This window comes from Euprymna scolopes, chromosome 41, assembly GCF_053919585.1.
Source record: "Euprymna scolopes isolate OS-2025 chromosome 41, ASM5391958v1, whole genome shotgun sequence".
NCBI classification, from domain to species: Eukaryota; Metazoa; Mollusca; class Cephalopoda; order Sepiida; family Sepiolidae; genus Euprymna; species Euprymna scolopes.
This window is the reverse complement of record NC_136522.1, coordinates 650,001-673,586: the sequence shown is the minus strand read 5'-3', so window position 1 is coordinate 673,586 and position 23,586 is coordinate 650,001. Positions and strand designations below refer to the sequence as shown.

Genomic DNA, 23,586 nt, shown 5'->3' with positions numbered 1-23,586 from the left:
TAACTATATCTAGAACTTCCCATTTTTCCATGACGTCATACACATGTTAAAACATGTGCCTTCTTTCACGTGTTCTGGACATGCGTGTCCAAAACTTTTTCCTTTGTTTACAAAAGGAATTTTAACCTATATTCTCAGTAACCTATATTTCCAATATGTTAAAAATATGTTTATTAAATTATCTTGTAGCTGCATTCTTTCAATTGAATTTTCATAACAAAATTGACAGTGCACATTCTTTTCTTGAAACTATTTTATCTCTAAGCTAACAATCGTTTGTTTTACATTCCATTTTCTAATTCTCACACGTAATCTATTTCTAAACCTAAATTACGAGGTTCGAATTTCGTCTATGCTATTTCATGTTCATTTTAACTAAATCTCTCTATTTTTATACTTACATGAAAAGGGGACAGCCCTTATCATGTAACAGTTTGACCATTACCAGGCAAATTTTATTTTTATAATTTTTATATTTTTGAACAGATTTTCTCCAGCTAAAACCCAAATATAAAGTTTTGTATGGGTTCGAATACTCTAGATATTAAGTTTCATGTCTGTAGACCAAAAACTGACAGAGGAGTTTGGTAGGCAAAATTTTTAAACAAATATATATATGCATACATAAATATATATCAAAAGAGGTTCGTGTTTACTATAACCTCTTTATGCAAATATTACGCAAGTATAAATCATGTTGAATATCTGCATGACTATAATTACACGTAATAGTTTACTAAAGACGGTCATCCCATAATTAATTAAAATGAATGTTTAAAAGAATATGCAAATTAGTTACATCTTTTGCAGATGAATGCAATTTCATGCTCCATATGTTGTGCTTTCTTTTTAAATAAATAGTAAAAAGGATTTTTAATATGAATATCAACACACAAAAAAAATTTATAGGAGTATAGAAGATTTACCAAGTACTTTATTCACTACTATGCCATGGGTCAGTGGCACAGTGGATAAAGTACTGCGCGAGCCTTTTCTAGTCTCACACAAAAACACGCGTTCACATTTCAAGCTATATTACTTGTCATATACATACACGCACACAAACATACGCGCCCACGTCCACACACGTACATATATTCACGTTCGTGTACATACACTCACATTCACATGTATATACACACACACTAACGTACACACATGTACTCACATACACGCACGCATGGACAACGTCACTTCCCCTTTCAAAGGAAATCCACACATGCGCAAAAGACCAACGGAAACACCTATAAAAGCAAGAGCAATAAGCAGCTTCTCCCTTTTCCAACCTGCCTTCCGAGGTGGTTGGTCGGCGCACCAGTAACCGCCGTTTCGGCAGGCACGTGCACGCGCGTACCTCACACCACTTGCTATTATGTGGGACAAAAAGCCAACAAACAGTAAGTACACTTTATATGCTTTCTATCTCTATAACCTGGATTGACTTTCTCACTCTATCTCCCCTTCGTTTTGGTCCATCAAAACAGACATGTGCACGACTCTCTACTGAGCTTAACCCTCTTTTTCTACAGGCCGGCTTGCCACTTCGCGTTTCTCTATTGCATTCCCCTTTCCTTCCACGCGCGTAGTCGTCAACGGCTGAATGAACACGTGTACACCCAAGACTTTCATTTCTCAACGGAAAATAAACAACATGTTTATTTTATTCCAGCATTTGAGTTCTTTGTTTCCTTCATTCAATTCGTTTCATTATTTTTTCTTGTAGCGAGCTTAGGGTATTTATATCCTAGTCTTCTACAGTACAAATAATCAATACTCATCTAAAAAATTCAGAAACTTTAAATTTTTTGATTTTATCAGTAGTAACATACAAATTTTCTTTGGAATAAAATAGTTTGTTCAAACAAGCTGTCGTTAAGACATGGCCGCTCCACACTCTTTTTCTATAAACAGGAAGTAGGTTTCATGTTGGTTTAAAGAGCCATGATTAATCCTGTTAGAATAAGTGGGCTAAGGGAGATAACTATGCCTCAATATATTGCATTCCTTCAATCTTACTTGGGATTACAAACAATCTTTCAATTTTATGGGTGGTCTACGAATACTTCCCGACCAACGAGTGGGAGGTATTGCGGGTTTTTCACCATTGCCAAAGTGTCTGCAGTTTCATCCATATGTCTGCCCTCAGATACTGAGCTTTCTTCAGGAATTTCAGGTATGATGGAATTCTCTGAAATCAATTATAGTCATTCGTTGTGTAGCAGCAGCAGTGCCCAAAAGACTGTTGTGGGATGATGGGTATCAATGTTAGTCCCGCAAACTCAAAAAAATAAAAATAAAAATGTGTAAAATGGTGTTGAAGAATCAAACAAAAATGATTGAGGCGGAAATAAATTTTATACAAAATTTATTTTCTCCAAATCGTAAATAAGTGAAAAGAGAAGACCAGAAAGTTTCTTCTTAATTGAGAGTCTCTTCCTGCAACTGAGGTAATAAAATGAAATGAAGTAGAAAAAAGTAAAAGTTCTAGGTTAGAAATAAGCAGTCTTTTTCAGAAATACTTAAACAACATAAAAGTCAATTGCTTACTTTAGCAAAGAATAAGAAAAGGGTAAAAAGTTCATCTCCACGTCGAGAATCAAATGATGGGTGCACACAAGTTTAACGTCTTGTGGACAGAATCGATGTTGATGTTTACAGCATGCTGGCTGGGGTCAACTGATTGGTTTTAGTGCAAAATGCCCTTTTTATGGATTTCAGACCTGCTCCAGGAACACTGTTGGAAAAATTTTTTTAAATTTGTTTTCTTCGTAATCCGATTGGATTTTTTTTTTTTTTTTTTTACAGGGTGATCACCACTTATCAAGGCCCGGAAGCCACTCAGGTATAAGGGTTATTGTAAGTACAGTACGTTAGTGTGGATATTTAGAGTATTTACATAAGGAGGCGGTTCATCAGGAATTTGTTTACGTTGGATTTGAAGACATCCAAGTTGAAGTCAGGAGGGAAGCAGCCAGAGTGAACAGAGTTCCACAGGCGTGCAGTTCTAAGAAAGAAGCTTTGTTCATGGAATCTACGTTTTGATTTAGGCATAGATAAAGAGTGGGGAAAGTTTTTGACAGTGGATTCAGCTAGACGGGTGTTTTTTGTAAAATATTGGCGAGAGGGGACCAGAGATTGGAGTTCAGACAGCACCTGCCATGGAAATAACGATAAAACAAAGATAGGCTTGCAACGTTTCTTCTGTGGGAGAGAGGTTGCAGGGAAGAGAAAAGGGCATCCCCACTAAGCCACGAAGTCTATTTTGTACTCTGTCAAGGCAGGATAGGCTGTTTTTAGCAGCTCCTGCCCAGATATGGCAGCAGTATTCCATCCTTGAACGTACTTGGCTTTTATATAGATAGAGAATTGCATCAGTAGTGAGATATCTTCTGGAGCGGTAGAAGGATCCCACCATCTTTCCAGCGACCTTGGCAACAGACTTGATGTACGTGTTCTATTTCAGATCAGGAATGAAGGTCAAGCCCAGAAGCTTGTCAAAACATGGGGCTTCTCCTAGATGAGAGCCATCCATTTCAATTGATGCCAGATGGGGATCAGAGCGTTGATGATGTAAAGATAGGAGTTTGGTTTTAGATGCATTAAAGGTAACCAGCCACGTCTTCCCCCACTGAACCACTCGTTCAAGATCAGAGGAGAGAGAATCAGAGAGAGCTTTGTCATTTACAGCCTTTGATGTGTTGCTGTAGATGGTCGTGTCATCAGCATAGATGTCAACAAATGATTTAAGTATGTGTTTAGGGAGATCATTGATGTAGACCAGAAAAAGAGTTGGGCCCAGGATGGACCCTTGATGGACTCCAGCATTAATACTGCAGGCCTCTGATTTTTGTCCATCAACCACTACTCTTATGAGCCTATCAGAGAGAAATGATTTAATGACAGAGAGAATATTTCCAGTTATACCATAGCTGGTGATCTTGTGAAGTAGGCCTTTATGCCATACCTTATCGAAGGCCTTTGATATGTCAAGAGCAATTGCCCTAGAAAGGAAGCCTTTGTCAAGAGATTCACTAATCCTATGAAATATAACCGTTAGCACATCTGCGGTAGATCTTGCAGAACGGAAACCATATTGCGTGTCACTAAGAAGGTTATTTCTGTTGAGGTGATTGACTATTTCTCTATTCAATATGGATTCCAGCAACTTACTCATGACACACAGGAGACTTATTGGTCTGTACTGAGAGGGAGATGACTTATCACCTGAGTTCTTAAATGCAGGGCATACTGATGAGATTTTCCAAGGTGTTGGAAAGCACTTCTCCTTAAGACAATGTTTAAACAGTTTTGTAAGTATGGGAGCAAGTTCTGGTTGAAGCTTTTTTAACACTATAATTGGGATGCTGTCAGGGCCAGTAGCTTTACTGGAATCAAGATTCTTGATTAGCTTGGCGACCTCATGCACAGATATTTGTATGTTACCTAGCATGTTCTGTGTTATAGGAGGAAATATGAGGAGTTGATGGCCTTCGTCGCATAGGGTAGAATTAACTGCAAAGTTCTTTGCAAATAGTTTGGCCTTGTCTGAAGCTGAGGAGATGACCTCTGGTCCGTTGATAATGGTTGGGATAGAATGCACGCTTCTGTTCAGGATCCTATTTGTTATTTGCCAAAACTGGTGGGAACCAAACCGCTGATCAGCTACTTTGGATTTAACAGACTGGGCATATAGCTCTCTTGCATTTTTTATTACTCTTTTACAGTGGTTGCTGGCGTTCCTGAAAGCAGCTTTAGTCTCAGTGCATCTATTACGTTGGTAGCTATGGAAAAAATGATTTCTCTGCGCGATGGCAGCAGCACATTCTGGGGAGAACCATGGCTGGCTGTTAGGTTTTTGTTGAAATTTTTTAGATGGTATGAATTGGTCTATGCCTACAATTGTCCATTCGGTCAGGTCTGATACTATAGAGGACACATCATTTTTAAACATGGAATGCAGAGGTAGATCAGATATAAATGTATGGAAGCTATCCCAGAAAAAAACAAGATCTTTGTGATGTAAGATGCTTTGGAAGACGTCCGCGTGAAAAGGCAGAGTTTTAGTTTTTATGGCCACAGAATTTGTGTGGTTGTAGGAAGGAAATGTGCGTGCAGCTGAAATGATCTTGCGCACCATTATTCTGTTTGAGTAGATCCCGCCGTAGTTTGCTGATTGACAGTACGGCTGCAATAAGTCTGCTTGGGTACTGCTGTTGCTGCTCCTGGTCCCCACAGCGACTGTGTCCACTTGACTCTCGTCAAATAATGATGAGGGTGCTTCTAGCTCCCGAGCTAAACTGAAGATTTGCTGTAAAAGCCGCTAGCTTTATGGAGAATCGTTCGTAGAATGGGCTCCACGACCAGTGATGGTGTCCCTACACAACGAATGACTATCATTAATTTCACAACATATTACTTACAGTTAAAGGTATCTTCAATGTTTATTAACTGTTTTTATTTTAATCTAGATTCGAAATAATAGTCCTTTGTTTCTGTTTAGTTTATGAAAGATGAAGTTTTTGTGTTTTCTCTTTGTTGTTTGAAACCGGTCATGGCGTATTTCCGGGAGTGTCAAGTTTTGTGTTTGTCTCTGCCAACCAGCATGTTTTGTTTACAAAATGGGAGTGGTGAGACGGCACACCATGACAAATGCAATTAATGCGCCTTGTAAATTGATTGGTCAATTTGTGGTCAAATCGCCTAGCAAGGACATTGATTCGTTGGAGAAAATAAGTCTTTAAATATAGGTAAAACATTACATTTTTGCACGATTGGCGACATTTATTGGATGGATTTCTACCAGTAATTTATTCAATTTTCAAATTTTAAGCAATTATCGAGTGTCCAAATGGCCATACCAAAACGCCATTTATTTAGTTCTAACTCGACACTACTTTTGTTTCAAAGTAAATAAACGCTGTACAATAAGTTAACTTAAAACACTAAAAACTTATCCAAGTAGATAAAAGAGTGACTCATCTTTCCTTTGGTAACATTTATTTGTTTTGCTTTTTTTTATCACATTTCTTTTTGTTTTGTTTTGTTACCTATTGTCAAAAAAAAAAAAAAAAAAAAAAAAAATGCCCATCATAATTATTTTTCTAAATTGAATAAAAAGAATAAATGAATAAAAAAAAAAAAGTGTGATGCGATAAAAATAGTCAGCGAAAAAAATAATTACATTAATTTTTCGGATGCCAAAATTTTTAAAAATTAATTTAAAAAAATATTTTTTAAATAATTGTACATAGTTCTAAATATGTTTTAGAAACAATGACAAATAAATATAAAAATATAAAAAAATATTTTCATTTAAAATTTAAAAAAAAAATTGCTTATTTCCCATGATGCATTGCTTTGAAAAGCAGACTGTAACTTCCTTACGAAATCAAAACAACTCACATTTCTGAAAAAAAAAAAACTTGTTAGAAAGATCCAAGAATTTCTTATTTTCCACAATCAAAAAGAACCTAAAATGGAATCGGACGTTATTGGGAAGGGAATTCGACCAACAGGCCTTACCATTTTGTCCGGTAAGATATTTTTTTCATTCATTTCAAATATTTATTTCCATCTTTTTGGCTTGTTGACGCGAACTCAACTCACTTCTTCTTTCATTCTTTCGGAAATAAATGATTTTTTTTTTCTTTCTGTTTTGAACAATGTTTAAATTAAAATGGAAACAATTTTATTTTTCACGATCAGTACACAATTGAAAATTATTCCTGTGTTTGTTTTTATTTAATTTGTAAAATTAAAGAAACCCGAATATTAAATTAAAAAAAGATCTTCGGAACACATAATTCCGGATCTCTTCCTAAAACGTTATCCAACTTTCGTTTTTGTCTACGGATGACTAAAAGTGCAATAATAAACATTATTTATTTATTTTGTTAAATAATTTCTAATTTATATAAAATTATTTTAAAGGATTGAACTAAACAATTTTTTAGTTAAAAGAATATCTTGCTTATGTGCTTATTAAGGTACATAACTCCGAAACAAACAGTTTAGATTACTTGTGTCATGGTGGTAATATTTGTTGTCTATAGCGATAGACTTTATTTATTTATTTATTTATTTATTTTACTAAAAACACAATAACAGTTGTTCTACTCCATGAATTTTCGTAATTTTTTTTATATATTACTATTTTCGACATGACAGTTAAGTAAAGTACGTAATATTCTTCTTCCTTTTTTTTTTCTTAACATTTTTGTCCTAAAAAAGGCACAATGTCTGTTTGATGTGGGGGGGGGCTACTATTAAAGACATAAGTTGCAAGGATACTATGTAGGGAGTTGAGCTGCAAGATGTCTGTACACATTACACTTGAACTTCTGCATGTCAGTACAGTTGGGAAAGCAGTAACCCGGAAGGGAATTCTGAAGTCTGGCATTTCTAAGGAAGAAACTATTAAAGTAGAAGACTTTCTTACATCTAGAGATCTTTACTGTATAGGGGTGGGACTTTGCTGCTTGTCGGGTTTGCCAGGGCTATTTACATCGAGGGAGAAAAAGAGCTTGAAGTTCGTTGGAGCATCCACCATTAAAATACTTGTACAACAGGCAGAGGGATGCAACAATGGTCAATGGGACCGAGGTTGAAGCTTAGATGACAGTTGAGGCCATACCAGATTGGCGACTCTCTTTTGAACCCTATCCAGGAGTGAAAGACTAGTAGCAGAGGCACCAGCCCAAATGTGACAACAATGCTCCATACATGGGCGAATGATGGCCTTGTAGAGGTATAGGATACTTTCCGGCGTATGTAACTTTCTAGCATGGTAGAGAGAGCCCACCTTCATTGCAACAGCCTTGGAAATGCTCTCGATGTATCTGTTCTAACTCATGTTGCATGTGAATGTTAAGCTTAGGAGTTTAAAAGAAGTACTTTGAGGTAATGTATCTTTAGCCATAGCTATTGATGGTTGAGAAGGTTTCTTGTAATTATTGAAGGAAACAAACTTGGTTTGGAAGCATTGAATATGACCATCCATTTTTGTCCCCATTCCACTACAGATGGAAGTCTTTCTGTAGTGTTTCTGCTATTGCCTTAGATATGTGTTCATTCGTTTTCGTCTCGTGCCTGTTTAGAGCGTGGTGTCATCAGCAAATATACCCATCTCAGAAACAATTTTATCAGGGAGGTCATTTATGAATATTAGGAATAATAAAGGTCCAAGAATTGACTCCTGAGATACACCTGCTTTTATATCATATTGTTTTGACGTACGACCGTCGAGGACAACCTGGATTCTTCTCTTATTTAAGAAGGATTTAATTATGTTAAGTATTCGTCCAGTAATATCATATGATCTGATTTTCCTGAGCAGGCCATCGTACCATACCCTGTCAAAAGCCTTATATTATCTAGGGATACTGCCGTACTCTCAGCGGCTTTGTCCAGTGTATGGTATATATGTTTAGACATTACAGTTAGGATATCTGCTGTAGAACGGGCTTGACTAAATTCATATTGTTGGTTGGTTGGTTGGTTGGTCAGAAGTTTAGCAACTGTAAAGTGATGGACTAGAACTTGGTTAATTATTGACTCAAATATTTTGGTGTAAAGTGGGAGGAGGCTAATGGGGGTGATAATTTAATGGGTCAGTTCTTTCACCAGAATTCTTGTAAACTGGTACCACAGAAGCAGTTTTCCAGCAATTAGGAAAGCAAGATTCATTAAGGCATTTGTTGTAAAGTTTGGAGAGGACTGGAGCAACTTCAGCGGAGCTTTTTTTAATCATACAGCCGGGATGAGATTAAGTCCACATGCTTTTGAGGTGTCTAGGTTTATTATGATATCATGCACCTGAGAAGGAGTAATTTTCAGATCATCTAGTGTGGTGCCTGTCCACAAAGGAAAATCAGTTAGGGAGTGGTTTGCCAGTCGGTTTGCCTCAAACAACTTCATGATTGTTGGATAGTGTTGATGAATTGTTGGATGGTTGTTGGACAGTGGGGGAATTATTGATTGCCCATTATTTACTACACTGTTGTAGATTTTCCAGAAATCATGAGTTCCTAATTTCTGTATTTTGATGCATTTTCTGTTGGTTTCAGTGGATTCTCTTTCAGCTGTCGCTATTTCTTTCTTACAATTACTTCTAGTTTCTATAAACTTTTGTCTGTTTGTACTGAATAAATCTGAGGTATGCATGCTGCTTCTGAGCAATAGCAGCTGCACAAGTAGAAGTAAACCATTGGGGAGAGTGGGGTTTGCTATAGAACTTCCGTATGGGAACATGTGCTTCAATTGCCACTTTGAACCATTCAGTGGTCTCATTTGTGCACTGTTCAGCAGGAAGAGAAAAGATATTTCCCCATGGGGCATCTCTGATGAGATCTCTGATGGCTTCTCAGTCAACCTTCTTATAATACATTGTCATTTTGAGCAATGGCTCCTCAGCTTTGGATCAAGAATTTAGGGCGATTTCTACCATTATCACAGCGTGATCAGCATTCCCGAGTGGGCTATGGGCATTTGTTACAAAATCATCGGGAACTGTGGTCAGAAATAGGTGAGGCTTGTTGATGTTGCTGATCTGGGAAATGTGTCAGAAATGTAACTGTCTGTTAGGGAATAAGATATAAAGATATGTGTGATGCTACCAACTGCGTTCGTGTAAGTAGAGAAACCCAGCCAATTACTATGGTTCACATTAAAGTCACCAAATACATCTACTTGTGCGCTGGTATCAAGGAAAAATGCTGTATCTATGCTGTCAGAAACTTGGTTGATTAGGGCACAATCCTGGGTCGTGGAAGAGTGGTAGAGAAAATATAAGTAGCTAATGCTATGTTGCATTACAAGTCTAAAGTACATAAAGGCCTGGTCGTCTGATTCTAGTTTTGATTCTCTAGTCAAGTGGACGGTGTTTCAAATATTGACTCCAAGTCAGTGCACATGTCTGTCTGAATCCTTATGGCAAAGTGGGAGAGACGAGGGGCGTGCAATAAGTAATGACCCTGACCCACTTCCAGTTGTCTGATCTAGCTGAAATTTTGCATGTGCAATGATTTATATCTCTACGGGTTATGTGGCAAATTACTAATTGTGGTTTCTGTTTTATAGGTGTTTGAACTGAGTCAGGTGTGAAATGGAGCCTGTTGAATGTCAAGCAGTGATCCGGTTTTTGTATTTGAAAAGACGCACACCACAGGAGACTTTTGATGAAATGAAAGAAACTTATGATGATAATGCCCCATCATATGACCTTGTAAAATGCTGGCATCGTGAATTCAAACATGGCTGGAAGTCTGTGCAAACAGCTCTCAGACCTGGTCGCCCCCTTCTGCCATTGATGAGACATCTGTCCATCAAGTTGAGGCTGCCATTTTGGAAGATCGGCGCATTACTATTTGCCAAATAGCCCAAGATCTCAAGATTAGTACAGGGTCTGTGGAAACTATCATTCATGCCCATTTGCATATGCATAAGGTGTCTGCCAGATGGATTCCCAGGTTGCTCACACCATTCCAGAAGCGAGAATGCGTCGAGTGCTCGAGGATGAATTTGGAGATGTGCCAAGAAGATGAGTCAAAGTTTTTCAAAAGACTGATTACACAGGATGAAACCTGTGTCCATCACTATGATCCAGAGACCAAAGCCCAGTCAATGCAGTGGAAGCACTTGAACTCACCACCTCCAAAGAAGGCAAGGGTGCAGCTGTCTGCTGGCAAGGTCATGCTCACAGTCTTCTGGGACCAGGACGGAGTAGTGATAATAGATTACCTGGGATTTTTGGAAAATCTACAACAGTGTAGTAAATAATGGGCAGTCAACTATTCCCCCACTATCAAACAATCATGAGGTTGCTTGCACGGCAACTGACAAGGCTAATCTGCTTGCCAGTCGGTTTGCCTCAAACTCCACACTGGATCTGGTACACCACTCCCTCCCTGACTTTCCTTTGCGAACAGATACCACACTAACGAATCTTGTTTTCCCGACTGCTGGAAAACCGCCTCTGTGGTACCAGTCTTCAAGAATTCTGGTAAAAGAACTGACCCACAATATTATCGCCCCATTAGCCTCCTCCCACTTTTTACCAAAATATTTGAGTCCTTAGTTAATCAAGCCTTAGTCCAGCACCTTACAGATGCTAAACTCCTGACTGACAAACAATATGAATTTAGGCAAGCCCGTTCAACAGCAGATATCTTAACTGTAGTTTCTGAACATATATACCGTTCATTGGACAAAACAGGGGAGGGTAGAGTGGTAGCCCTTGATATATCTAAGGCTTTTGACAGGGTATGGCACGAAGATCTTCAAAAAAATCAAATCATACGGTATCACTGGAAGAATACTTAACATAATTAAATCCTTCTTAGATAAGAGAAAAATCCAGGTTTTCCTCGATGGCCATACATTTAAACAATATGATATAAATGCGGGAGTATCTCAGGGGTCTATCCTTGGACCTCTATTATTCCTAATATTCATAAATGACATCCCTGACAAAATTGTTTGTGCGATGGATATATATGTTGATGACACTACGCTCTATAACAGACATGACAGGAAAACAAATGAACACATATCTAAATAAATGGAAGAAACACTAGAGGATGACCTCTGATCTGTAGTGGAATGGGGACAAAAATGGATGATCACATTCAATGCTGCCAAGACTAAACTTGTTTTCTTCAATAACTACAAGAAACCTTCTCTACCACCAATAGCGATGGCCAAGAACACATTGCCTGAAAGTACTTCTTTTAAACTCCTCGGCCTAACGTTTACAGGGAATATGAACTGGAATAGATACATTGAGAGCATTGCCAAGACTGCTGCAATGAAGGTTGGCTCCCTCTACCATGCTAGAAAACTACTTACGCCTGAAAGTATCCTGTACCTCTAAAAGGCCACCATTCGCCCATGTATGGAGTACTGTTGTCACATCTGGGCTGGTGCATCTGCTGCTTGTCTCTCGCTCCTGGACAGGGTTCAAAAGAGAGTCGCCGACCTGATAGGTCCTGAACTGTCATCTAGGCTTCAGCCTCTGTCCCATCGACGAGATGTTGCATCCCTCTGCCTGTTCTACAAATACTTTAATGGTAAATGCTCTGACGAACTGCAAACACTTGTACCTCCTCGACGTAATTACCCCCACCAAACCCAACAAGCTACTAAATCTCATCCCTTTACAGTAAAGATCCCTAGGTGCAAAAAAGTCTTTTACTCCAATAGTTTCTTCCCCAGAACTGCAGGTCTTTGGAACTCCCTTCCGGGATTCTGCTTTCCCAACTGTACTGATATGCAGAAGTTCAAGTGTAATGTGAACAAATATCTTTTTACTCATCTCCCTTCATAGTGCCCCTGCAAATTAAGTCCCTGATAGTAGCCCCTTGCTTCAAAGTGGCACTGTGCCTTGTTTGGGGTGAAAATTGAATTAAAAAAAACAAACTTATGTGATTTTGGGAATATGACATTTTCGTTCTGTGACGGGTGAAATATTATTTGTTGTTTAGTAAGGAAAAACACAGAATGCATGGTATAGTTAAAGCGACCATGACGGCTACCTTTTATTTTTTAAGTTCCAAAGGTAATCTTTTTAGAAGATTATCTGAGAAGAAGAAATGGTGACCTATTATCACAATGGGTACGTGCATCATAAAGATTTTCGGGTTTATTTTACAATCCACAGAGATTTGAAAACGTGGTAAAAAAAAGCAAATATATAATAAATAAATGTTACGAAAGGCAAGATAAGTTACTCTTCTACCTAACTGGGTAGGTAGTGTTTTTACTTTCCTTTTTTTTTTTTTTTTTTACACAGGAATCACCACTTATCAAGGCCCAGAGGCCACTCGAGGATAAGGGTTAATGAGTATACAATAATCAATGTGATTATAGCGTTTTTTACATAGGTAGTGGGATTTTTGTAAATTGGATTACATAGGAGGACGGTTCATCAAGAACTTGTTTACATTGGACTTGAAGACAATCAGATTGTAGTCATCTAGAAAGCAGGCCAATGGAAGAGAGTTCCACAGGCGTGCTGTTCTAAGAAAGAATCTACATTTAGGTCTAGGCACAGATAAAGAGTGTGGGAAACTATTGGTAAATGTTTATTCAGCTCGAAAAACAAGTATTTACAAAGGCTACACGAGCACAAGAAAACATGGCTGTGTAACAAATACATTGCAGACATTTTTTATTGTGCTTGCATACCCTTTGAACTTGCTTGTTTTTCGAACTGAGGAAACATTTTACATTAAGTAAAAACATTACATACCTACCCAGTTAGGTAGAATAGTAACTTATCTTGCCTTTGGTAACATTTATTTGTTATATATTTGAATTTTTTAAAAAGTTTATTTTTCGAATCGTTGTGCATTGTAAAATAAACCCAGATTTTCTTGTACTTTTAAAAATTGGGTTGAATTCTGAACAAGAACCTGTAATTAAAAAAATGTACTGGACTTCTACAAACAAAAAGTAATGACACAATTAAACTCATTACGGCTGTTTTGTCTCATTATCATTCATAAAAATAAAGGTATTATCTGATATCCAATTATTGACTTTCGGTGCATGTATAGATCCTTCCTTATGGCTGCCAATGTTGCCTCAATCAAATTTGGATACAACGAAATAACCAGTACTTATGCAAAATACGCATTGTACTGAAATAACAGAAACCCACTCTTAACAAGGGTGTGGGAGGCATTGTTAACTGTTTTGTACTTTCATTGAACAATTTAATAAACAAACTTGAAAATCTTACCTAAAATATAGTACAGTCCATGTTCTGCATAAGTATAATGTGGTCGTTACATTTTCACTCGGACCCACATGTTGTATATGAAAGTTTCGCAAAGGAACAAAGAAATTCGACTTGGCTTTTTTTTTCAGTTGAAATAGCAATAAAATCACACCCCTTCACTGTTGAGGTCCCTAAAAAAAAAGCTTTCTACTTCAATAGTTTATTCCCTCGAGAAGCTAGACTTTGGAATTCCCTTCCTCTTACTGTACTTATATGCAGAAGTTTAAATGTAATGTAAACCAACATCTTGTTAATCTTTCCTAGGCATGGTCCCAAATAGTGGCCCCTGATGTCTAATTGGCGATATGTCTTGTTAGAGGTGAACATGAGTAAAAAGAAAAAGAAATAAAAGGCATTTATTCGTGGTACTTTCCAAACAGCACATTGCATCTTATTTGAAAAGTCTCTTAATACACTATGTAGTTAACAAAACTCTGCTGTATCAAACACGTTTTTTCTGCTCCCATATCGACATGTTGGCTCCACTCCAGTCACCGTCACTCAGGGTTTTATTTTTATTTTTTTAATTCTCTGCTTTTGTTTTGATATGTCTGCAGCTCGCCTCACTCACACAGTCATCCAGCCACTTTTTTATTCAAAGTTCATATTGCATCTTGTTTCCAAAGTTCCTCTCACACTGACTCGTGCTCCCTAGTCCTCTGGTCATCCACACTTTTTTCTTTCTATTCTCTTCCTCCGCTGTGACGTCACCTCATGCGCTATCTTACTCATTTGAATATGTGAGATGCCACGGCTACTGCTGCACATGCGCCAGCAGCTCTGTTACATAAGTACTTGATGTTAAATGGGCTGGTAAACAGCAAAACAAAATAAACCAAATACAATACGCAAAAGTCCAGCTAGAATTCGTCACTGACAACTTTCTCTCTCAACTTCCAGCACGTCTCTCCCCACTGCCTCTGCCAACAGACATTTTATCAGAAAACTGACCCCATTCCATTTGCATACATGTGCAGTGGAAGATGAGATCTCGTGAGATTCCACGAGACTACACCTTATAAATCCATGGCTGCCATCTTTAATTCCTCTTTTTCTCAGATCCCATCCGAAGGTAACTTGTATGACCGCACGACACACACACACACATGGGGGCGCTTTCTTCTTTGATTATTACATTCAACTCTACACTCCCTCCTTGTCTCCAGACTACACATTTGGCATAGTGGACGCGGTCGTTTGTTGCGGGCACTCCTACGAAGGAGGATTGGCTGGACTACTTCATCTTCATTGGAGCTCTCAGAAGATGTGGCAGAACCATTAAAATCAGCGTTAGGGTGTACAGTCATACCATCAGGCTAGACTTCTTCATCTTCATCAGAGCTCTCAGAAGGGGTGCTGGAACTATCAGCATGAGTGTTGGGGTTCACAGTTGTACCATCGCGGGGAATAGGACGGATCCGCAGGTCATCGTTGGATGATTCACCATCACTGCTACTCACCAACTGGTTCGTATTCTGGGCAGGTCAGATATCCTTCACGTGGCGTGGAGTACCATTGACTAGCACGGCTTGCTCACTGATAATGCCAATGATTCGCCCTCTTTGAAAGCTGCTGGTGCATCGATTATTGGGAGGCTTCACCCAAACAGTGTCCCCTAACTTATACAGCCCTCGACAAGACTACACCTTATAAATCCATGGCTGCCATCTTTAATTTCTCTTTCTCTCAGATCCCATCCGAAGGTATGACTGCACGACACAGACACACGGGGGCGCTTTCCTCTTTGATTATTACATTCATCTCTACAGTACTCAATAACCAAAAGGCAACAACACAAATTAAGCCCAGATTTATGAAATGAGAGAATGAAAATAAATCATTAATGAATAAAGGGTTTGTTTTACAATATACCGAGGTACGAAACAATTGTAAAGAAACAAATATGTAACAAATAATTACCAAAGGCAAGATAAGTTACTCTTCTACCTATCTGGATAAGTTGTTGGTGTTTTAAGATTGTGTTTTAAGTGCGAAATGCAAATAGTGAAGAGGAAGAGCGCTTAAGGTAAGACGAAAACGAACATGGCGCCACGATGCCCTTGCCTTTGAAATACCGAGAACCGGTCCAAAACTCAAAAAAAAAAAAAAAAAAAAAAAAAAAAAAAAAAATGAAAATACTGACAAAAATCCACTGAATAAATATTATTGTGACATTTATTCCGGGGATTTTTGTCAGTATTTTCATTTTCATTTTTTTTTTCGTGTTTTGATCGATTCTCGGTACTTCAAAAGCAAGAGCATCAATGGCATCATGTTCGTTTTCGTTTTAACTTAAGAAGCGCTCTCTTCACTACCTGCATTTCGCACTTAAAACACAATTTAAAACGGAAAAAAACTTATCCGGGTAGGTAGAAGGGTAACTTATGTTGCCTTTGGTAACATTTATTCGTTGTATATTTGTTTATTTACCACATTTTCGTACCTCGGCCTATGGTAAAACAAACGTCCAAAAATTAGATAAAAAAGCAATAATTTAGCCCCCCCCCCCCCAAAAAAAATACGATGCAACAAATGCTATGTAAATAAAACAGTAAGTACTTTATTTTTTGCTGGAACCCAAGTTTCATTTTTTTTTTTTTTGTTATTGTATTTCCGTTGTAATTGGTACCGAAAATTTCCGCGCTGGTATTTACCGCCATGGTGTCTGATCTATATAAGCCCAATTAATATCCAATCGAGAAGTAAATTATATCGCGTTTGCGACACCGTAATTTTTTTTTTTTTTTTTAAATCGGAACGTAAAGAATTCTCATTTTGTTTCTACAACCACCACCACCACCACCACCACAAACAACAACAACAACAAACTGTTTGTTTAAATTTTTTTATGGTGCACTTTTGTTATCGCGCTATTTAAAAATAAAAATAAAAATATTTTCAAGTTAATTTCAAGTTTTACGATATCTCCTATATTAAATTGTTATGTGAAAGTAGAGAGTAGTTACAAAACACCCTCCCCTCCCCATGTTAAGAATGGCTTTCTAACGTTATTATTTTAGTGCAGACTGCATGCATGAGTACCATTTATTTTAACAAATTTTAAGGTTTTAAATGATTTCAAAGGGTTGAAACATTTTTTTTTATTCGATGACGATAAAAAATTCTTCCGTCGTCATCGTGATTCATGAGTCAACAAAACAACAATAATTCATCATTGGAACATCATTTACTTGCCTTCCCACGAGGGCAGAGTTAAACATAAGATTGATTTTTAATGTGTGAAACCCCAGCTTCCCCAAAAGGGCACTCTGGATAGGAACAAAAAAAAACAAAAAAAAAACACATTGGTGCTAATCATTGATTAGCATCAGTGTGGTGTGGTGTGGTGGTGGTGCGTGTTTTTTTTTTTTTTAGCCTAATCAATATGTCCACCCTTCCCAACAACAACAGCAATAATAATAATAATAATAATAATATCATCATCTTTTTTTTTTTTTAACCCATGATAGAAAGAACATGTTGTGCACCAAAATTCACGTAAATTGATAAAGCAGTTTTATTTTTATTAAGGAAATCATTTTCATTAATGGAAATTCGCAGGCATGTGTGGTAGCGGAGCCCGGAGCAGCGCGCTAAGCGCTTATGGTGGCATTTAAAATTAAAGAAAATACAAAAATGTCTATGATGTACGTACCATTCACGGGACGAAGATGAAAATTTCCAAAATCACGTAATTTGATCAAGTAAATTCTTTTGGCGGACCTGAAGAATCCTGCCCCCTGTCTCTCTCTATTAAAAAAAAAAAATTTTTATGTTTTCAGCAGATTGTTATCGAATAGACACTAGTCTACCAGATTATCAAAAAAAAAAAAAAAAAATTTAATGAAAAAGTCAATATTTAAATATTTGTAGAGGGTGCTCGTGCTCAGTTTCTAATGCAACGTTCAATCACCCATTTTAGAACGACTCGATGTTTTTAAGCTAAATTTTGCGAATTTAGCTTTTTTTAAAAATAGTTTAGCTTTTTTGTGAATTTAGATTTTTAAATAATCTAAAAAAGGGATAAAGTCGCGAAATGTGGCCTAAAAATGTCGAGTTGTTCTAAAATGGGTGATCGATTTACTAGAACGTTGCATTAGAAATTGAGCACCCTCACAAATACTTAAATACTGACTTTCTTTTCATTTGTTTAATGATCTGGTAGAGTAGTACCCATTCAATAATAATTCGCTAAAAAAACTAAAAAAAAAAAAAAAAAGATGAAAATAAAAAATATAGGAAGGGGGCAAGATTCTTCAGATCCGCCTGTTTATTCAAGAAAATAAAATTTTACTATTTCAGTGAGGAAGAGCTTTTCTACTCAGCTCGTTTGGGGGCTTATCCAGCTTTTGGGTGAAAGCCCAAAAGCCGGTGCATGCTCTTCGTTGGTCAGCAAGCAAGTTCTTTTCTATCTGCCAAACCAATGGTTTTATGAGATTTATAATCTCTCCCATCTTTAATAAAAAAACACGTGGTCTACTGCCGATGTCTGGATGTCAAAGCAGACCCCAAATGTCCACTTTGTTGAGAAATGACTTTTTTTCTATTATATCATGGTAAAAACACATTCTAACATTTTCTCAAAAATCTGAGCTCTCTTAAACCTCATGTCAAACACTCCACCTAACGCTTAGCCTTTAAGCAAGATTATTTGGTACTGCCCGACACATGCACCAGTATTACAGACGGACCATATGTTGATGTGCCGAAGTATTTTACTGGACCTGAGAAGGATGCAATTCAAATTCATGCTCTTAAAATCACCTTCGAAATAATGTTCATGCATCATTTCGTCTGAATAAAAGGCTTTTATATATTTCCCATGATGCCACAATGAGATTCTGTTTGCGAATGCTAGCATTTACACCAAAAAATATAAACTAAAATTTATTTTAAAGACAAATATAATATTCCGTTATAATTAATATCAGTAGTTTGATATGTAATGTTTTTAATAATGTAATAAAAATATTAATCAAACTATGAAACGACTTCACATGTGTGTGTATGTATTTCCCGCGTCAATGTAACTGACAATGGAATTATTATCTTTTAGTGTCGTTAATGTTCATCATTCTGATCCCCCCCCACTTTAATCATACAGATCTCACCTCATATGCAAATTATTGGCACGTTTGTTATTATTTGCAAAAAATAAAACAAAAAATAATCCATCTACAAAATTACATTTCTCTTTTTCCCTTTCTTTCTTCCCTGATTCTGTCACCTGACAGAGGTCAAACAGAGGCATGTTCGCTTGTATAAATAATACCTTCTATTATATATTCAATAGCTGATCTATTAACTGTTGTCATTGAATGGATCTGTAAGTTTATGGATAATTCAGGAGATGGTAGGGCCATTGTGCTTGACATTTTGAAGGTGTTTGACAGTGTGGCATTATGGTCTTCTACATAAACTTTGAGGTTATGGTATTGGTGGTAAAGAGCTTAACATTATTAGGTAGTTTCTTTCTTACTGAAGCTTGCAAGTAACTCTTTGTTTTTTTAATTCCATTTTCACTCCAAACAAGGCACAGTGACACTTTGATGTAAGGGGCTACTGTCGGAGACATGTTGCAGGCATACTATGTAGGGAGTTGAGCAGTGAGATGGCTGTTCATATTACACTTTAACTTCTGCATGTAAGTAGAGTTGGGAAAGCAGGAACCAGGAAAGGAGTTCCAAAGTCTAGCAGTTCTGGGAAGAAACTATTAAAGTAGAAGGCCTTCTTACATCTAGGGATCTCTACTGTGTAGGGGCGGGATTTTGCTGTTTGTCGGAGGTATTTACATCGAAGGGGTACAAGGGTTTGTAGTTCTCGTGATGGTGTCTCTTCATTTTGTTTTCCTGCGAGCGCCGGTTTTTCTCAGGGTTCTATTCTAGGTCTTGCATTGTTTCTTGTCTATAAAAATGACTTTCCAGAGAATATCATTCATAAAATTAACATTTTTGCTGATGATACCACCCTCTATTCGGGTGTTGCTTCTCAGCCATCTTTGTTGGGTCAGTAAAAATATGCAGCTGATTTCGAAGTTGATCTGAGTTCAGTTATGGATTGAGCTAAGAAATAGCTTATTTCATTTTATCTTGTTAAGACTCAGCTCTAGGTTTTCAATCGTGTGTCCCTTTTCCTCCAGAGATTCTTATATATGGCTTTGCTCTTGATGAGAAATTGACCTTATATTGGAGAGTGGTCGAGCAGAAGCAGTGAATTATCTGTTTATCTGTCTGTTTATCTAATTATCTGTCTATGTATGTATGTATGTATCTTTTTTTTTTTTTTTAATTACATTTTCACCCCAAACAAGGCTCATTGCCACTTTGGTGTAGGGGGTTACTATCAGGGGCAGCAACTACTGGGACACTATGTTGGGATTTGGGCAGCAAGATGTCGGTTCACGTTGCACTTGAACTTCTGCATGTCTGTACAGTTGGGGAAGGAGGAACTTGGAATGGAATTCCAGAGTCTAGCGGTTCTGGGGAAGAAACTACTGGAGTTGAAAGATCTTTTACATCTAGGGTTCTCTACTGTGTGGGGGTGGGATTTAGCTGCCTGTCGGGTTTGTCGAGGGTGTCTACGTCGTCGGGGCACAAGTGTCTGCAGTTCGTCAGAGCATTCACCATTAAAATACTTGTAGAACAGGCAGAGGGATGCAACGTTTCATCGATGGGACAGAGGCTGAAGCTTAGATGCCAGTTCAGGGCCTATCAGATTGGCGACTCTCTTTTTAACCTTGTCCAGGAGCGAGAGACTAGCAGCAGATGCACCAGCCCAAATGTGACAACAATACTCCATACATGGGCGAATGGTTGCCTTATAGAGGTACAGGATACTTTCAGGTGTCAGCAGTTTTCTAGCACGGTAGAGAGAGCCTACCTTTTTCGCAGTGGCCCTGGCAATGTTTTCAATATAATTGTTCCAACTTATGTTTCCTGTGAACGTTAGGCCAAGCAGTTTGAAAGATGTACTCTCAGACAGGGAGTCACTGGCCATTGCTATTGGTGGCAGAGAAGGTTTCTTGTAATTATTGAAGGAAATCAGTTTAGTCTGGGCAGCATTGAATGTGACCATCCATTTATGTCCCCATTCCACTACAGATTGGAGGTCATCCTCTAGTGTTTTTGCCATTTCTTTAGATATCTGTTCGTTTGTTTTCCTGTCATGCCTGTTATAGAGTGTGGTGTCATCAGCATATATACTCATCTCAGAGGCAGTTTTGTCGGGGAGGTCATTAATAAATATTAGGAACAATAGAGGTCCAAGGATAGACCCCTGAGGCACTCCCGCATTTATATCACACTGTTTAGACGTACGGCCGTCGAGGAAAACTTTGATTTTTCTCTTATCTAAGAAGGATTTAATTATGTTAAGTATTCTACCAGTGATATCGTATGATTTAATTTTCCTGAGGAGACCCTTCATACCCTGTCAAAAGCCTTAGATATATCTAGAGCTACCGCTCTGCCCTCTCCCGCTTTGTCCAGTGAATGGTATATACATTCAGAAATTACAGTGAGGATGTCAGCTGTGGAACGGGCATTTCTAAATCCATATTGTTTGTCAGTCAGAAGTTTAGCATCTGTAAGGTGCCGGACTAGAGCATGGTTAATTATGGTCTCAAATATTTTGGCAAAAAGTGTGAGGAGGCTAATGGGGCGATAATTTGATGGGTCAGTTCTTTCGCCAGAATTTTTGAAAACTGGTACCACAGAAGCAGTTTTCCAGCAGGAAAGCAAGATTCATTAAGGCATTTGTTGTATAGTTTGGAGAGGATTGGAGCTACTTCGGCAGAGCACTTTTTTAATAGCACAGTCGGGATGAGATCAGGTCCCCATGCTTTTGCAGTATCAAGATTTCTTATAATAGCATGCACCTGAGAAGGGGTGATTTTCAGATCGTCAAGTGTGGCATCTGTCCGCAAAGGAAAGTCTGGGAGAGGGTGGTTAGCAGGGTCTAGTGTGGAGTTGAAGGTAAGTTGCTGAGCAAACAACTTCATCATTGTTGGATAGTGGGGGAATTGTTGATTTCCCATTATTTACTAAATTCTTGAATATTGGTACCACAGAAGCAGTTTTCCAACAGCCCGGAAAGCATGATTCATTAAGGCATTTGTTATAGAGTTTGGAGAGAACTGGAGCTACTTTGGCTGAGCACTTTTTTAATAGCACAGCTGGGATGAGATCAGGTCCACATGCTTTTGAAGTGTCAAGGTTTTTTATGATGGCGTGTACCTGAGCAGGGGTGATTTTTAGATCGTCTAGCGTGGCGTCTGTCTGCAAAGGAAAGTCAGGCAGGGGGTGGTTGGTAGGGTCGAGGCAAACCGGCTGGCAAGCATATTAGCCTATCTATCTATCTGTATAATTATTTATCTACTTAGTAATGAGTGGACAACAGAGATTGAAATCATCATATTTGGACAGGTTGTCAAAACATATCAAACTGTGACCTGGTCAAGTTTGCACCGGAAAGTATCTGGGTTCAGTTATGGATTGATCTAAGAAACAGCTTGTTTCATTTCATCTTATTAGTACTCAGCTCTAGGTTTTCTTCCTAAGATTCTTAAATATGGCTTTGCTCTTGATAAGAAATTGAACTTAAATCTTCTTGGTCTTTCTTTTTCATCAAATCTATTTTGGAGTTCATAAATTAGGTCCATTGGTCTTTCTGCTTCTTGTAAAACAGACTCTCTCTAAAAATGCTCTAAACACTTTCTTACAGCCGAGGCTATTCTCTCTCTACAAGTCTACCATTAGAGCATGCTGTTTTCATATTTGGGATGGTGAATCTCTGCCCGATTTAAAGGTTCTTGATAAAGTGCAGAAATGTATCAGTAATTTGATTGGCCTCCACACTTTCTTCTTCACTGTAACATACACATCACTGACTTGATTTTGTTAGTCTCAGTCTTTTTTTTTGTAAATACTATTATGGCAAGTGTTCCTCAGAATTATCTTATCTATTCCCTGCCATCTTTGTTCCAGCCATTTAAGTGTTTATCTAGTGGTCTCTATCAATTTGCTATTTGGTATACCTGATTGCAATACAGCTTCTTATTCCAGTATCTTCTTTTTAAGAACTGCAAGGTTGTGGAACTCTCTTCCTGCTCACTGTTTTCCTTCTACCAACAGCTTTAGTCTTTTTAAGACTAAGGTCAGTAGACATCTCTTGTTCTTGAAATAATCATCTTTTGTTCTAGTCAATTCCTTACATCAAGTGGCTTCATTTTTGTCTTAAGCGATTTTCATAAAAAATTACTGTTAATTGAATATTTTTTGAATTAATAATTCAAAAACGTAAAGTAAAACGAAAATGTTAAAGTTATGTTTAAAAATAATTTATGAAATTAAATCCACCAGAATGCATTTCCATTTATTTGTATATAATTTTAATATTTTGTTAATAGTTGAAAAAAAAAAAAAAAGAATGAATTATTTCATGATCCTTCGAAATTTGAAAGGAATTTAGAAGCATTTAAACTGTGGAATATGAAATCATTTACACTGGCTTGGAAAGTTTGAAAAGCTATTTTAGAAATGGACGTTAAGCCCACATTTATGAATTAACAAAAATAAATCCTGCTTAAATTATTGGAATTTGTGTCACATTGAGCGCTTGGTTGTCTCACTTGTCCCTTTAGGGTTTCATGAATTGACCAACAGGTAACCCAATACCTTCTTCCTTAGGAGGTCATGTGAGTCAATCTTTAAAAATCTTTGCACACTAAATTCTGGCCTCTTTTCTCCTTTTCAATTCAGCTCAACTCCAAAGCCAACAAAATATGGGCCATTTTTTAATGGCCTTTTCCT

The 23,586-nt window shown here is 37.6% G+C and overlaps 1 protein-coding gene across 1 annotated transcript in view; it reads left to right on the top strand.

Moving 5' to 3' along the window:
* Nucleotides 1-6,346: 6,346 nt before the first annotated feature.
* The window catches only part of LOC145266287 (caspase-3-like), a 396,145-nt gene continuing 378,905 nt past the window's right edge, over nt 6,347-23,586 (top strand). The window contains exon 1 of the mRNA XM_080121829.1: nt 6,347-6,533. Coding sequence (XP_079977955.1) covers nt 6,476-6,533 — 58 coding nt within the window. The 5' untranslated portion in view covers nt 6,347-6,475. The remainder of the gene's footprint in view (nt 6,534-23,586) is intronic.